This window comes from Talpa europaea (assembly GCF_964194135.1).
Source record: "Talpa europaea genome assembly, chromosome: 1".
Classification (NCBI taxonomy): domain Eukaryota; kingdom Metazoa; phylum Chordata; class Mammalia; order Eulipotyphla; family Talpidae; genus Talpa; species Talpa europaea.
In genome coordinates this window covers 8,096,314-8,110,785 of record NC_140073.1, presented here as the reverse complement: position 1 = coordinate 8,110,785, position 14,472 = coordinate 8,096,314, and the positions used below count along the sequence as shown (strand labels likewise).

At 39.2% G+C, this 14,472-nt stretch overlaps 2 protein-coding genes across 2 annotated transcripts; both read right to left on the bottom strand.

The window, feature by feature from the left end:
* Positions 1-2,951: 2,951 nt before the first annotated feature.
* On the bottom strand, positions 2,952-3,914 carry LOC311170321 (olfactory receptor 5A2-like; the record flags this gene model as incomplete). Its single annotated transcript, XM_084232697.1, has 1 exon — positions 2,952-3,914. The coding sequence occupies one exon, from the start codon at positions 3,912-3,914 to the stop codon at positions 2,952-2,954; it is 963 nt and encodes a 320-aa protein (XP_084088823.1).
* Positions 3,915-11,537: 7,623 nt separating this feature from the next.
* On the bottom strand, positions 11,538-12,500 carry LOC311170332 (olfactory receptor 5A2-like; the record flags this gene model as incomplete). The annotated part of the gene is made up of 1 exon (XM_084232708.1): positions 11,538-12,500. One exon carries the CDS (start codon positions 12,498-12,500, stop codon positions 11,538-11,540), a length of 963 nt encoding a protein of 320 aa, XP_084088834.1.
* Positions 12,501-14,472: the final 1,972 nt, after the last annotated feature.

The window sequence follows — 14,472 nt, the reverse complement described above, 5'->3', positions numbered from 1 at the left end:
AAATTATAAAATGGCTCTTGAAAAATAGTTCTAAATATTTCTTCAGATATTAATTCATACATCATTTTATTGATTTGATAAATTCTTATTAATTATAAAGAAAGAAATAGAGAAAATCAGTGAAATAAAGTCAGTGTGGCTTATTCCATTCTTGCCATTTCTCTAATCTGATACCTACAGCACCTCCTCTCTCAAAACATACAGTTTATCACATGGTTCTAATACTGAAAACAGGTTTTTAATCTGGCTACAATGTCTACACCACCACCACAATCGCATCACTTGTATGGGCACTAACATGATAACTTCAGCAGTCAAGGAAGTGGTTTTCATTTCTTCTCTCTACTTAAATATTATTGAGATTGACAAAGTAACTTATATATTCTTATCCTATGTTCCATATTGAAGTTCAAAAGTCCAGCCCCAAAAATCACTGTGGCTGAGTTAAATGTATTACCGATTTATCAGCTTCTTGGGAGCCTCTTTATCATCATTGTTCCTCAGATTATAGAAAATAAGGCTAATCATGGGAATAACAGCATAGAACAAGGATAGGGACATGTTCTATCTGTGTAGTGGCAGAACAAGGACGCACGTGCATAGAGAGGCTGTGCCATAGAGGACAGTCATAGCATCCAGGTGGGAGGCACAGGTGTTGAAAGTACTGAACTACCTCTGAGGCAGGGCATTCTCACTATGGAAGTTTCCATGGAAACAGAGGTCAGGGGATGGAAAACAAGACCCAACTTCATCAAAAACAACTGAAAGAAAAAATCATTAGGCATGAACTCTTGTTTGAAGTATTGTTCTGTCAATTTTCTATAAATTTTCTTGTTTGGAATCTACATTTCTGTACACACTCAAATTTTCTATTTCCAGGAGACTCAGAGCTTCTGGAATTCAGGTGCTGCTTCTTTAGGCACGACATGGAAGGAAGACAAGGGTATAATCTAGGGAATGTCACACGTGAAATGCTGAATGGTATTTTGCCCAATGGTAGAGATAAAAACAAATCCTGAGGATTCCACACAAGTCCAAACCATGAGACAATTTTCTTTTATTTATTAGTTTGTTAGTTGTTTTCTTCCAGTGACTTTTGGCAATAGGGTAACATAACATTCTCTACCAAATTAAATTGAAAGACAGGAACTTTAGCGAGCTGGAATACACAGAAAAAAATGTGAGGGAAACAATGTCAAATTGAAAAGTCAAGGTTAAATGTAAGTAAGAGGTTTCAGACCATGGTAACACCTCCATGTGTGGTCAGGTCTAAGAACTTGAGTTCCTTCCACTTCTTTGAGGACTGCCTCCTTGTGCAAAGAAGCTGCAGAGGTGGGGGTGATGGCTTCTAGCTCACTATTATGTACCAACTGGAGTAGATATTCCAAAGCTGCTTAATTTGTCTCTTTTTTAAAAATTTACCAGGATTTCCCTTGACATATAGGAAATTGAATAAAAATTGACTAATCACTCATTGCATAAGTTAACATTCATTAGGTATTACCATATACCAGATTCTGTTTTCTTTCATGCCTAGTCTGAGATAATCCTTTGTCATTCTTTGAGGAAGATGCAATTATTCTTCTCAATGAAGAAGTGAGGAAATATGTGCGCAAGTAGCTTGCAGAAGGGCACCTATCTACAAAGTGTGTTAGAGATGAGTTTATAATCGCAGTCTGTTAAGTAAAGAATAGATCTTTTAACCACACTTTGCTTTATTTAGTCTATGCAGTCCCACAATCCAATGCCTCAAAGTCACTGATTACAAAGATAGTGATGGATTGTTGCTACCTGGAGAGAACATGGTGGACTCAATATGCACAATATTCTACCTGAAACAGGGAGATTATTTCTTAGTTAATGAATGACAAAAACAAAAATTATTCATACACGGAACTACATGAAACCTAAATGTTGTACACATAATATTGGAATATGTTGGACAATTAGTCCATGAACTATTATCTGTAGAATTATTCTCTTTGTCAATTTTTCACAAATCTTATTTGGAATCTACATTTCATAGCACCCCCCACCCCAGGTCTGCTGAATCTTCCACTTCTTGGTCAGTATTAAAACCTGGAATACTTGGAGGCTCAGACTTTGGGGACTCCTTCTGTAGACACCACATGGGAGTGATCACTCCTGAGTCTCAAGTCTCTAGGAAGCTGACATAGAGTATGCACCAGGTGCACCAGGTGAGGAATTGACACTTTGCTTCTTTAAAGACTCTGAGCATTTCCCAACCTTTAATTTTAATCATTTCATTCCTTCACCCCACTCATTTTCACAATTACCTTCACAAGCTGACTCAAAAATAACTCAAGGAAACAGGCTTGGGGGGAATAAAACAAGGCCAAGCTCACTCTATCATGTGCATGCTCTCTCTCTCTCCTCCCCTCTCTCTGTCTCTCTATCTCTCTATCTCCCCTTGTCTATTTTACTCTCTGTCCATACCTCCATCACCAGGATTAAGTTTGTAATGACTCAATTTCTCAATTTTTAATTTTCCTGAATTAATGAACATATTCTTTTACTTCATAATTGAAATATGAATAAATGGAATCTAAGTAAAAGAAGTTCAGGGGAGAAAGAAAGGTTTGTGTGACAAGAACAGATTCCCTACTTTTCTCTACATGCACTATCTTTCAGAACCTCTAATCTCAAACACAGGTTTATCTACTGGGTCTAAGCATGGAAACGAGCTTTCAAGCTTCCTGCCATGTAGGATCCACTGCTCAGCTAGATTCCTGCATGGCGACCACTAAGGGTAAGGGCACAAGGAATCAAGAAGTCAGATTCTGACCGTTTCTGCCTAGACATTTGTATGACCTATAATAGGATGCATGCATATTCTGACCATAGTGTCCATTAGGACTAGAAATACATGGTGATAAATTGGTTTTATTTTGTTCTACTGCACTTTGCTTTCTTTTTATCAGGTCTTACTCTTACTGAGATAAATGTGCTGTCCTCTTCATCACTCGCCTGAGGGCCTCTTTGATGTCCTTGTTCCTCAGACTATAGATAACAGGGTTTAACATGGGGATGACAATAACATAGAACACAGACAGAAATTTGTTCTGTTTTGTGGAGTGGCCAGAACTAGGATGCATGTACACAGCGAGGCCTGTGCCAAAGAAGAGGGTCACAACTGCCAGGTGGGAGGCACAAGTATTGAAGGCCTTGACACTACCTTTGATGGATGATATTTTCAGGACGGAAGCTGCAATGAAACCATAGGATAATAGAATAAGAAGTAAGGAACCAAACCCAACAAAAATAGATACCAGAAAAAGAATAATTTGACTGATATGCGGATTAGAACAAGACAGACTAATAATTTCAGTTATGTTACAGAAGAAATGTTGGATGACATTTGGCCCACAGTAGTAAATTTGGAAGCAAGACACTGTTTCTAATAATGCACAAATGAAACCACACCCAATGGCACCAGCAACCATCTTCCAACAGAGCCCAGGGGCCATGATGGATGAGTACTGGAGAGGGTTGCCAATGGCCACGTATCTGTCATAGGCCATGGCAGCCAAGAGGCAACACTCAGTCAGACCCGTCCAAGAAAATACAAAATACTGGGTGGCACAAGCAACGAAGGAAATGACTTTTTTTTCTTTGAAGAAGTCGGCAAGCATCCTTGGGCTGATGGAAGAAGTGTAACAAATATCTAAAAATGACAGGGCACTGAGGAAAAAATACATTGGCATGTGCAGGTGCGAGTCCATCCTGATTAGGGAGATGAGACTCAGGTTCCAAAATAATGTCACAAGGTAGATCAGCAGGAAGACTGGAAAGAGACTAAGCTGTAGATGTTTTTCATCTGAGATTCCCAGGAGAACAAACATTGTCACAGGTGTGTGGTTTCTATCCTCTCGCATGGACTTGTTTGGCACCATCTGCTGAGAAAAGGTAAAGATGAAATGTTTTCATTCTCAAAAAACAAGAAATAATTTTCATTTTTCTCTTTCATGCAGCTGCCTAAATATATTAACATGAGTAAATCACTAGCATTACAGGAATAATTATCTTGTGTAAATGTTCTCACTTGCCCTTGGGTTGAGACACGTGGTGAGGTATCATCAGTGTTTTATCCATCTAAATATTGTGATTCCCTCTGTTCTTTCAAATTTACAATTACATGGCAATGGGCATTATACCAAATTATGGAGACACTGTCTTATCTGCACAGGAGAAGAAGGTCACTGTAACTAGGCAGCCCCATGTGACTCAGCGCTTGGGAAAGACCCTGCATCGCCTAAGTTTCAATGTAAAATGAGGATATGAGTTAGTTCTCTTTAACATCACCTTCAGAATTAGTGTTCAATTAATCTATAATAAAGAAGGGGAGTGGAATTTTGTTAAAGCCTTTCTGTGTCCACAAATCCATACAGAAATGACATAATAGGGCCATGGTAGGAGGCAAACACCGAGTAGTGGCTTAGAAAGTATGACTGAACAAACTTCCAAACACCAAGAAGTATCCTGAGATGTTAGATAATACAGACTTGAAAGAGAGTCATGCTCCCCTCCTTGAAGCTTCAATTTCTCTTCCTCAATTCAGAGATATTTATAACTTAAATGTCTGGGAGAGTGACTCTTGCTCTTCATGGAGTCAGTGAGACTTCTGAAAATCTGCTGGAAACTCTGACCCTCCTCCTGGCAAAGCCACCGTCAGCCCATGTGCATGGTCTTACTGGATTCTCAGTCACCATGGAGTCCACTATCATTTCTGGGGTAAGAGTCATCCTAAAAAAGACAGTCACTTAAGCTCATAAATGTCATGATATCTAGGCAATGGACATGGGAACTGGGAAACTGAGGCAGGTTATGGAATCTTTTCTCTTTCTTCACTGGAGTCAGTACAGGAAAATGAAGACTTTCATCTCTGAGGCAAAGCACATACTCTTGCCCTCAGCAGTGAGTGTCTGCCCCCAAGGGGCAGCAGCTGTCCTTGTCCCCAGAGGTCATGAGAACACTCCCAACACAGCACATCTTCAGCTGGGAACTCACACCAGAAAAAAAAAAAATCCAGGTGGCCAGCTTACACTGTAGGATGGATTTGTTGGAATTAAATCTCACACAAACACTCTTATGGTAAAATACAGTGTTTTAAAATATTATTCAAATGTGAGAATTGGGCTCCAGGTTGTACTTTGTCATTTTATCCATACAAATATGTACAAAGATTTTTAAATCTCTCCATATCACTATTCTCACTTGTAAAATTATTCTGACATTAATAAATACCTCAAAAGTATTGTTGCATTAGGAAATGAGATGTAAACAAGAAGGTCTTAGAGCAGTTCTTGGTGAACACAAAAACCTCAATATTGTTACTAATGACATCATTAATTATTGCCTATTTTATTTGCTTGAGTTAGGTTTCCAACTCCTTTTATTATGGCTGCTTCTCACTTATGCCAGGACCAACAAGCACAGCAATGACTAACAACCCACTGAACAGGCTGCCTTATCCTTAAGAGCTTTTTAAAATAAATGTTACAATCCTATTGTACTGTATGTGAAGTTTTGACCAATCAATGGGACTACGTATCTCTTATTTGTTACCTCCTGGTTACAGAAGAAGCCATAGCTAAATGTAGATGAGTGACCCATATCTACAAAATGAAGTATGGGTTTTGAATTGATTCAGTTAATCATGAGAAATTTTGCCTGCTTAATATTTGGACAGCTAGATGAAAAATATCTGAATTATTTATCTCTTTGATGAATTTTACAAAGAAAATAGTGAAGAAGGAACATTACCTGATACAAATATTAATGGAAATTTTACTGTGTGGATATAACTAACAAAATACCCTACTCAAAATTACAATCTTAGATATGATAAGCATATGAGTTGGTGAAAAGTCAGGATGGTGTGCAAAGAGAATCAATGATGAGGTATAACAAAGGTTGAAAAGCTAGTAAGATTGATACTACCTGGTGTTACAGTGGAGCCCCTCACTGGTCTTTCAAAAAACCAAAGATATTGTACATGAGCTTTGGCTGTCCTTTATGTAGGGACCACTTTGTTTCTTGCTACTCAGAATTGTAGCCATGTATTGAAATGGAAATCAGTTATTATTATTATGATTATTTTCAAACAGATTCATTAAGAGGATAACAAACGAGAAGGGTGCTTGGAATGAAAAGTCTGGAATACAGAGACAAGCCTGCTTTGACTATAGGAAATTCCCCCTGAATTCAGTACATCACTGCTCAGGACGCAATTATTAATGTTTGCAATGTTTCCACCTTTACTGAAATTGATTCTAGATGACATATTTTTTCCAGTTCATACATGGAAAACCAGCAAGTATCAGAGTTCAGTATCAAGTACTTGAGAATTGCAGACCTGGATCTCAGCATCAGTCCTAACCCCAGAGTAACACCTGATATTAATCTTGTCTCTGAGGTCAGGGAATTTGGATAAGGGGGAGCATTCCATGGAAGACACCACCATGGGGGGAGGGGAAGAGGGAGGGGGCAGGGCTGAAGAACACAAGTGACCAAGTGTCACACACCTTGCGCCCCACAGCCACTGCTAGGAGACTTACACAACTGTGGAGACAGCACACAATCCTCTCTTATTTCTAAATCTTGCTTCTCACCTTGACCAAGATCCCTCAGGAACACACACTTCTTGCCATGGATGGAAATAGCATATTTCTTTCCTGAAAAACGTTCCAGGATGGACCCAGTTTACTCCAGGATGGGAGCTGTGAGCCATGAAACAGGCTGTTCACTGACAGCAAGAGAGATGCCCCCAAGTGGGGAGTCCCCTAATATTTGTTATCGAGGGCAGCAGAGTGAGGGGGAAAGACAATTAGGTGGAGGGAGCCTCCAGGCACCTGCTCTCTGGGGTCATGTTCCAGGGAGCTTTGGTCACGGCTAATCTGCCCCATGAGCCATGTCCCCTCTGGGTCCCGACATCCCCATTGTCCTGGCTAAGTCTCATGGTTATAGATTTTGTTTTAACAAACTTGGTGGCCTTTGAGCTGAAATGTCTTAGGAATAGTTCTGCATCATATGTTTACTTTCCAAGTAAGTAACTTGAACTAAAGGTGTAAGGAATTGGGGCCTCCCCTGGTGGCGCAGCATTTGAGCACTGGATGCGAGGCTGCCCGCAGCCTCTGCAGTGCAGGTTCCATCCCCAGCGGCTGGCAAGGGTCCTGCATGGTGTGACAGACCTCTCCTGCCATGCCCGCTGCTCCCTTCAAAGGTGTATTTCGTCGGTCTGTCTGTTCTGTTCCCCGCTTTGGCTCTGGTGAATTCTCTCACCCTCCTGCGCCTCTGACTGTACCCAGTGCTTGTATAAATAAATAAATAAATCTTTTAAAAATAAATAAATAAAGGTTTAAGGAATTGGACTAAGCACACACAGCCATTTGATAAATAGCTTAATAGCAATAAATTAAATGTGTGAAAACCTTCCTGGTTACCAAGAACTTTCATTGTAAGTATATTAATGTATACGTTTTATCAATTCCCTGACCTGAACTAATCATCACAGCAGCCCTGTGAAGCATGCAAGGATTATTCCCTATTCATAAGAGAGGAAAATGAGGCAGCAAGGAATGCCAGAGAAGCCATAGTCCACACCATAGATTGTTGTGCTGAGTTCTCTTACCTCCATTTCTCACTTTCCAACCCCCAAGTGTTGCCTCCTTCCAAAGTGAGCTTTCAAATTAACTATTTTCTAAGATTATTTCAAAGATGTCCACTAAAGGTCAGAATGGGATGCCCCAGCCACGCATTGAAGAACTTGTTTCATGTCAGTAGGAGCTATTTCTATTCCACAAGTCACACTTTGTGAGATACAGGTTTAATCGTGGCTACAGTGGGAAGAGTAAGGCAGAACAAAATATGCCCCAGTATTGTAGAGGTGATATCAGCTTAGTAGCTCATCTATCACCCTTACTTGATTATTAAAAAATTAAATCTTGAAATTCGAGAGCATGAAGCAAATACATTAACATTATAGAACACCAGTCATAAACCATTAATCTTTTTTGTACACTTTTTGTAATTTCTTTAAGTTGGTCTCTGAGTCTCATGGGACTCTCTAGTCTGATGACTCTCTGACTCCTGATAAAAATGAAGGCCCTATATCCTCTGGGGGCTCATATCTCTGGAGTCGGGACACACTTCTGGAGACACAACATGACGGCCATCATTTCTGAGCTCTCGTTAGGTTTTTCGGATGCTTCCAAGGAATATGTTCCTGCTGATATGTGCCCAGAATTTGACGACTGACTTCTTTCTATCTTCAGACATTTTCCCTGCCAATTTTTTTTCAATTACCTCACAGGGAGAGACAAGGAATGACATGGAGTAAAGAGTTATTTCAGAGTAATTCATGACCAGTCTTTTGAGATCTCCCCTCCTCATTCTCCAAATACTCCTTCTCCTTCATTTCCTCTTTTTCCCCCTCCTCATCTCCTCTCTTTCTCTCTATTCACTCTCTCTCTCTCTCTCACACACACACACACACTCATAATGCACACACACAAACACACCCATATTCATTCACTCTGCTCTTTCTGTTGGTATTAAAATTATAAAATGGCTCTTGAAAAATAGTTCTAAATATTTCTTCAGATATTAATTCATACATCATTTTATTGATTTGATAAATTCTTATTAATTATAAAGAAAGAAATAGAGAAAATCAGTGAAATAAAGTCAGTGTGGCTTATTCCATTCTTGCCATTTCTCTAATCTGATACCTACAGCACCTCCTCTCTCAAAACATACAGTTTATCACATGGTTCTAATACTGAAAACAGGTTTTTAATCTGGCTACAATACTACAACACCATAACAACCACATCACTTGTATCGTCATTAACATGATAACTTCAGCAGTCAAGGAAGTGGTTTTCATTTCTTCTCTCTACTTATATATTATTGATATTGACAGACTCACTTATATATTCTTATCCTATGTTCCATACTGAAGTTCAAAAATCCAGCCCCAAAAATCACTGTGGCTGAGTTAAATGTATTACTGATTTATCAGCTTCTTGGGAGCCTCTTTATCATCATTGTTCCTCAGATCATAGAAAATAAGTTTAAGCATGGGAATAACAACATAGAAAAGCAACAGGAACATGTTCTATGTGTGGAGTGGCAGAACAAGGACACACGTGCACAGAGAGGCTGTGCCATAGAGGACAGTCATAGCCTCCAGGTGGGAGGCACAGGTGTTGAAAGTCTTGAACTACCTCTGAGGCAGGGCATTCTCACTATGGAAGTTTCCATGAAAAGGGAGGCTAGGGGATGGAAAACAAGACCCAACTTCATCAAAAACAAGTGAAAGAAAAAATCATGAGGCATGAACTCTTGTTTGAAGAATTGTTCAATTTTCTATAAATTTTCTTGTTTGGAATCTACATTTCTGTACACCATCAAATCTGCTGTTTCCAGGAGACTCGGAGCTTTGGGAATTCAGGTGCTGCTTCTTTAGGCACAACATGGAAGGAAGACAAGGGTATAATCTAGGGAATGTCACACATGAAATGCTGAATGGTATTTTGCCAAATGTTAGAGATAAAAACAAATCCTGAGGATTCCACATAAGTCCAAACCATGAGACAATTTTCTTTTATTAGTTTGTTAGTTGTTTTGTTCCAGTGACTTTTGGCAATAGGGTAACTTAACATTCTCTGCCAAATTAAATTGAAAGACAGGAACTTTATCAAGCTGGAGTACACAGAAAGTAGGAGAGGGAAACAATGTCAAATTGAAAAGTCAAGGTTTCATGTAAGTAAGAGGTTTCAGACCATGGTAACACCTCCACATGTGGTCAGGTCTATGAACTTGAGTTCCTTCAACTTCTTTGAGGACTGCCTCCTTGTGCAAAGAAGCTGCAGAGGTGGGGGTGATGGCTTTTAGCTCACTATTATGTACGAACTGGAGTAGATATTCCAAAGCTGCTTAATTTGTCTCTTTTTAAAAGTTTGCCAGGATTTCCCTTGACATATAGAAAATTGAATAAAAATTGACTAATCACTCACTGCATAAGTTAATATTCGTTAGGTATTACCACATACCAGATTCTGTTTTCCTTCATGCCTAGTCTGAGATAATCCTTTGTCATTCTTTGAGGAAGATGCAATTATTCTTCTCAATGGAGAAGTGAGGAAAATATGTGGGCAAGTAGCTTGCAGAAAGGCACCTATCTACAAAGTGTGTTAGAGATGAATTTACAAATCGCAGTCTGTTAAGTAAAGAATAGATCTTTTAACCACACTTTGCTTTATTTAGTCTATGCAGTCCCACAATCCAATGCCTCAAAGTCACTGATTACAAAGATAGTGATGGATTGTTGCTACCTGGAGAGAACATGGTGGACTCAATAAGCACAAGGTTCTATCTGAAACAGGGATATTATTTCTTAGTTAATGAATGACAAAAACATATCATATTCATACACGGAACTACATGAAACCCAAATGTTCTACACATAATATTGGAATATGTTGGACACTTAGTCCATAAACTCTTATCTGAAGAATTATTCTCTTTGTCAATTTTTCACAAATCTTATTTGGAATCTACATTTCATAGCACCCCCCAACCCCAGGTCTGCTGAATCTTCCACTTCTTGGTCAGTATTAAAACCTGGAATACTTGGAGGCTCAGATTTTGGGGACTCCTTCTGTAGACACAACATGGGAGTGATCACTCCTGAGTCTCAGAGTCTCTAGGAAGCTGACATAGACTATGCACCAGGTACACCAGTGTAGAAATTGACCGCTATGGCTCCTTTAGAGGCTCTGAGCATTTCCCCAACCTTTAATTTTAATCATTTCATTCCTTCACCCCTCCCATTTTCACAATTACCTTCAAAAACTGACTCAAAAATAACACAAGGAAACAGGTTTGGGGAAATAAAACAAGGCCAAGCTCTTTCTCTCATGTTCATTCTCTCTCTCTCTCTCTCTCTCTCTATATATATATATATATATATATATATATATATATATCCCCTTGTCTATTTTACTCTCTCTCCATACCTTTATCACCAGGATTAAGTTTGTAATGACTTAATTTTCTCAATTTTTAATTTTCATGAATTAATGAACATACTCTTTTAGTGCATAATTGAAATATGAATAAATGAAAACTAAGTAAAAGAAGTTCAGGGGAGAAAGAACAGTTTGTGTGAAAAGAACAATTTCCCTACATTTCTCTACATGCACTATCTTTCAGAACCTCTATTCTCAAACACAGGTTTATCTACTGGGTCTAAGCATGGAAACAAGCTTTCAACTGCCCGCCATGTAGGATCCATGGCTCAGCTAGATTCCTGCATGGGGACCACTAAGGGTAAGGGCACCAGGAATCAGGAAGTCAGATACTGACCTTTTCTGCCTAGACATTTGTATGACCTACAATAGGATGCTTGCATATTCTGACCATAGTGTTCCATTAGGACTAGAAATACATGGTGATAAATTGGTTTTATTTTGTTCTACTGCACTTTGCTTTCTGTTTTTCAGGTCTTACTCTTACTGAGATAAATGTGCTGTCCTCTTCATCACTCGCCTGAGGGCCTCTTTGATGTCCTTGTTCCTCAGACTATAGATAACAGGGTTTAACATGGGGATGATAATAGCATAGAACACGGACAGAAATTTGTTCTGTTTTGTGGAGTGGCCAGAACTAGGATGCAAGTACACAGCGAGGCCTGTGCCAAAGAAGAGGGTCACAACTGCCAGGTGGGAGGCACAAGTACTGAAGGCCTTGGCACTCCCTTTGATGGATGATATTTTCAGGACGGAAGCTGCAATGAAACCATAGGATAATAGAATAAGAAGTAAGGAACCAAACCCAACAAAAATAGATACCAGAAAAAGAATAATTTGACTGATATGCGGATTAGAACAAGACAGACTAATAATTTCAGTTATGTTACAGAAGAAATGTTGGATGACATTTGGCCCACAGTAGTAAATTTGGAAACAAGACACTGTTTCTACTAATGCAAAAATGAAACTACACCCAATGGCACCAGCAAACATCTTCCAACAGAGCACAGGGGCCATGATGGATGAGTACTGGAGAGGGTTGCCAACGGCCATGTATCGGTCATAGGCCATGGCGGCCAAGAGGCAACACTCAGCCTGACCCACCCAAGAAGCTACAAAATACTGGGTGGCACAAGCAATGAAGGAAATGACTTTTTTATCTTTGAAGAAGTCGGCAAGCATCCTTGGGCTGATGGAAGAAGTGTAACAAATATCTAAAAATGACAGGGCACTGAGGAAAAAATACATTGGCGTGTGCAGGTGTGAGTCCATCCTAATTAGGGTGATGAGACTCAGGTTCCAGAATAACGTCACAAGGTAGATCAGCAGGAAGACTGGAAAGAGACTAAGCTGCAGCTCTTTTTCATCTGAGATTCCCAGGAGTATAAACATTGTCACAGGCGTGTGGTTTCTGTCCTCTTGCATGGACTTGTTTGGCACCATCTGCTGAGAAAAGGTAAAGGTGACATGTTTTCATTCTCAAAAAACAAGAAATATTTTTCATTTTTCTTTTTCACACAGCTGCCTAAATACATTAACATGAGTGAATCACTAGCATTACAGGATTAATTATCTTGTGTAAATGTTCTCACTTGCCCTTGGGTTGAGACACGTGGTGAGGCATCTTCAGTGCTTTATGCACCTAAATATCCTGATTCCCTGTCTCTTTCAAATTTACAATTACATGGCAATGGGCATTACACCTAATTATGGAAACACTGTCTTATCAGCACAGGTGAAGCCAGTCACTGTAACTAGGCGGCCCCATATGACCCAGCACTTGGAAAAGACCCTGCATCACTTAAGCTTCAATGTAAAATGAGGATATGAGTTAGTTCTCTTTAACATCACCTTCAGAGTTAGTGTTCAATTAATCTATAATAATGAAGGAGAGTGGAATTTTGTTAAAGCCTTCCTGTGTCCACAAATCCATACAGAAATGAAATAATAGGGCCATGGTAGGTAGCAAATACCCAGTAGTGGCTTAGAAACTATGACTGAACAAACTTCCAAACTCCAAGAAGTGTCCTGAGATGTTAGATAATACAGACTTGAAAGAGAGTCATGCTCCCCTCCTTGAAGCTACAATTTCTCTTCCTCAATTCAGAGATATTTATAACTTAAATGTCTGGGAGAGTGACTCTTGCTCTTCATGGAGTCAGTGAGACTTCTGAAAATCTGCTGGAAACTCTGACCCTCCTCCTGGCAAAGCCACTGTCAGCCCCTGTGCATGGTCTTACTGGATTCTCAGTCACCACGGAGTCCACTGTCATTTCCAGGGGTAAGATTCATCCTACAAAAGACAGTCACTTTAAGCTCATAAATGTCATGGTATCTAGGCAATGGACATGGGAACTGGGAAACTGAGGCAGGTTCTGGAATTCTTTTCTCTTTCTTCACTGGAGTCAGTACAGGAAAATGAAGACTTTCATCTCTGAGCGAAAGCACATGAATCTTGCCCCCAGCAGTGAGTGTCTGCCCGAGGGGCAGCAGCTGTCCTTGTCCCCAGAGGTCATGAGAACACTCCCAACACAGCACATCTTCAGCTGGGAACTCAAACCAGAAAAAAAAATCTAGGTGGGCAGCTTATACTTTATGATGGATTTGTTGGAATTAAATCTCACAGAAACACTCTTATGGTAAAATACAGTGATTTAAAATATTATTCATATGTGAGAATTGGGCTCCAGGTTGTGCTTTGTCATTTTATTCATACAAACATGTACAAAGATTTTTTAAACTCTCCATATCACTATCCTCACTTGTAAAATTATTCTGACATTAATAAATACCTCAAAGGTATCGTTGCATTAGGAAATGGGATGTAAACAAGAAGGTCTTAGAGCAGTTCTTGGTGAACACAAAATCTCAATAATGTTACTAATAACATCATTAATTATTGCCTATTTCATTTGCTTGAGTTAGGTCTCCACCTCCATTTATTATGGCTGCTTCTCACTTATGCCAGGACCAACAAGCACAGCAATGACTAACAACCCACTGAACAGGCTGCCTTATCCTTAAGAGCTTTTTAAAATAAATGTTACAATCCTATTGTACTGTATGTGAAGTTTTGACCAATCAATGGGACTACGTATCTCTTATTTGTTACCTCCTGGTTACAGAAGAAGCCATAGCTAAATGTAGATGAGTGACCCATATCTACAAAATGAAGTATGGGTTTTGAATTGATTCAGTTAATCATGAGAAATTTTGCCTGCTTAATATTTGGACAGCTAGATGAAAAATATCTGAATTATTCATCTCTTTGATGAATTTTACAAAGAAAATAGTGAAGAAGGAATATTACCTGATACAAATATTAATGGAAATTTCACTGTGTGGATCTAACTAACAAAATACCCTACTCAAAATTACAGTCTTATATATGATAAATATATGTGTTGATGAAAAG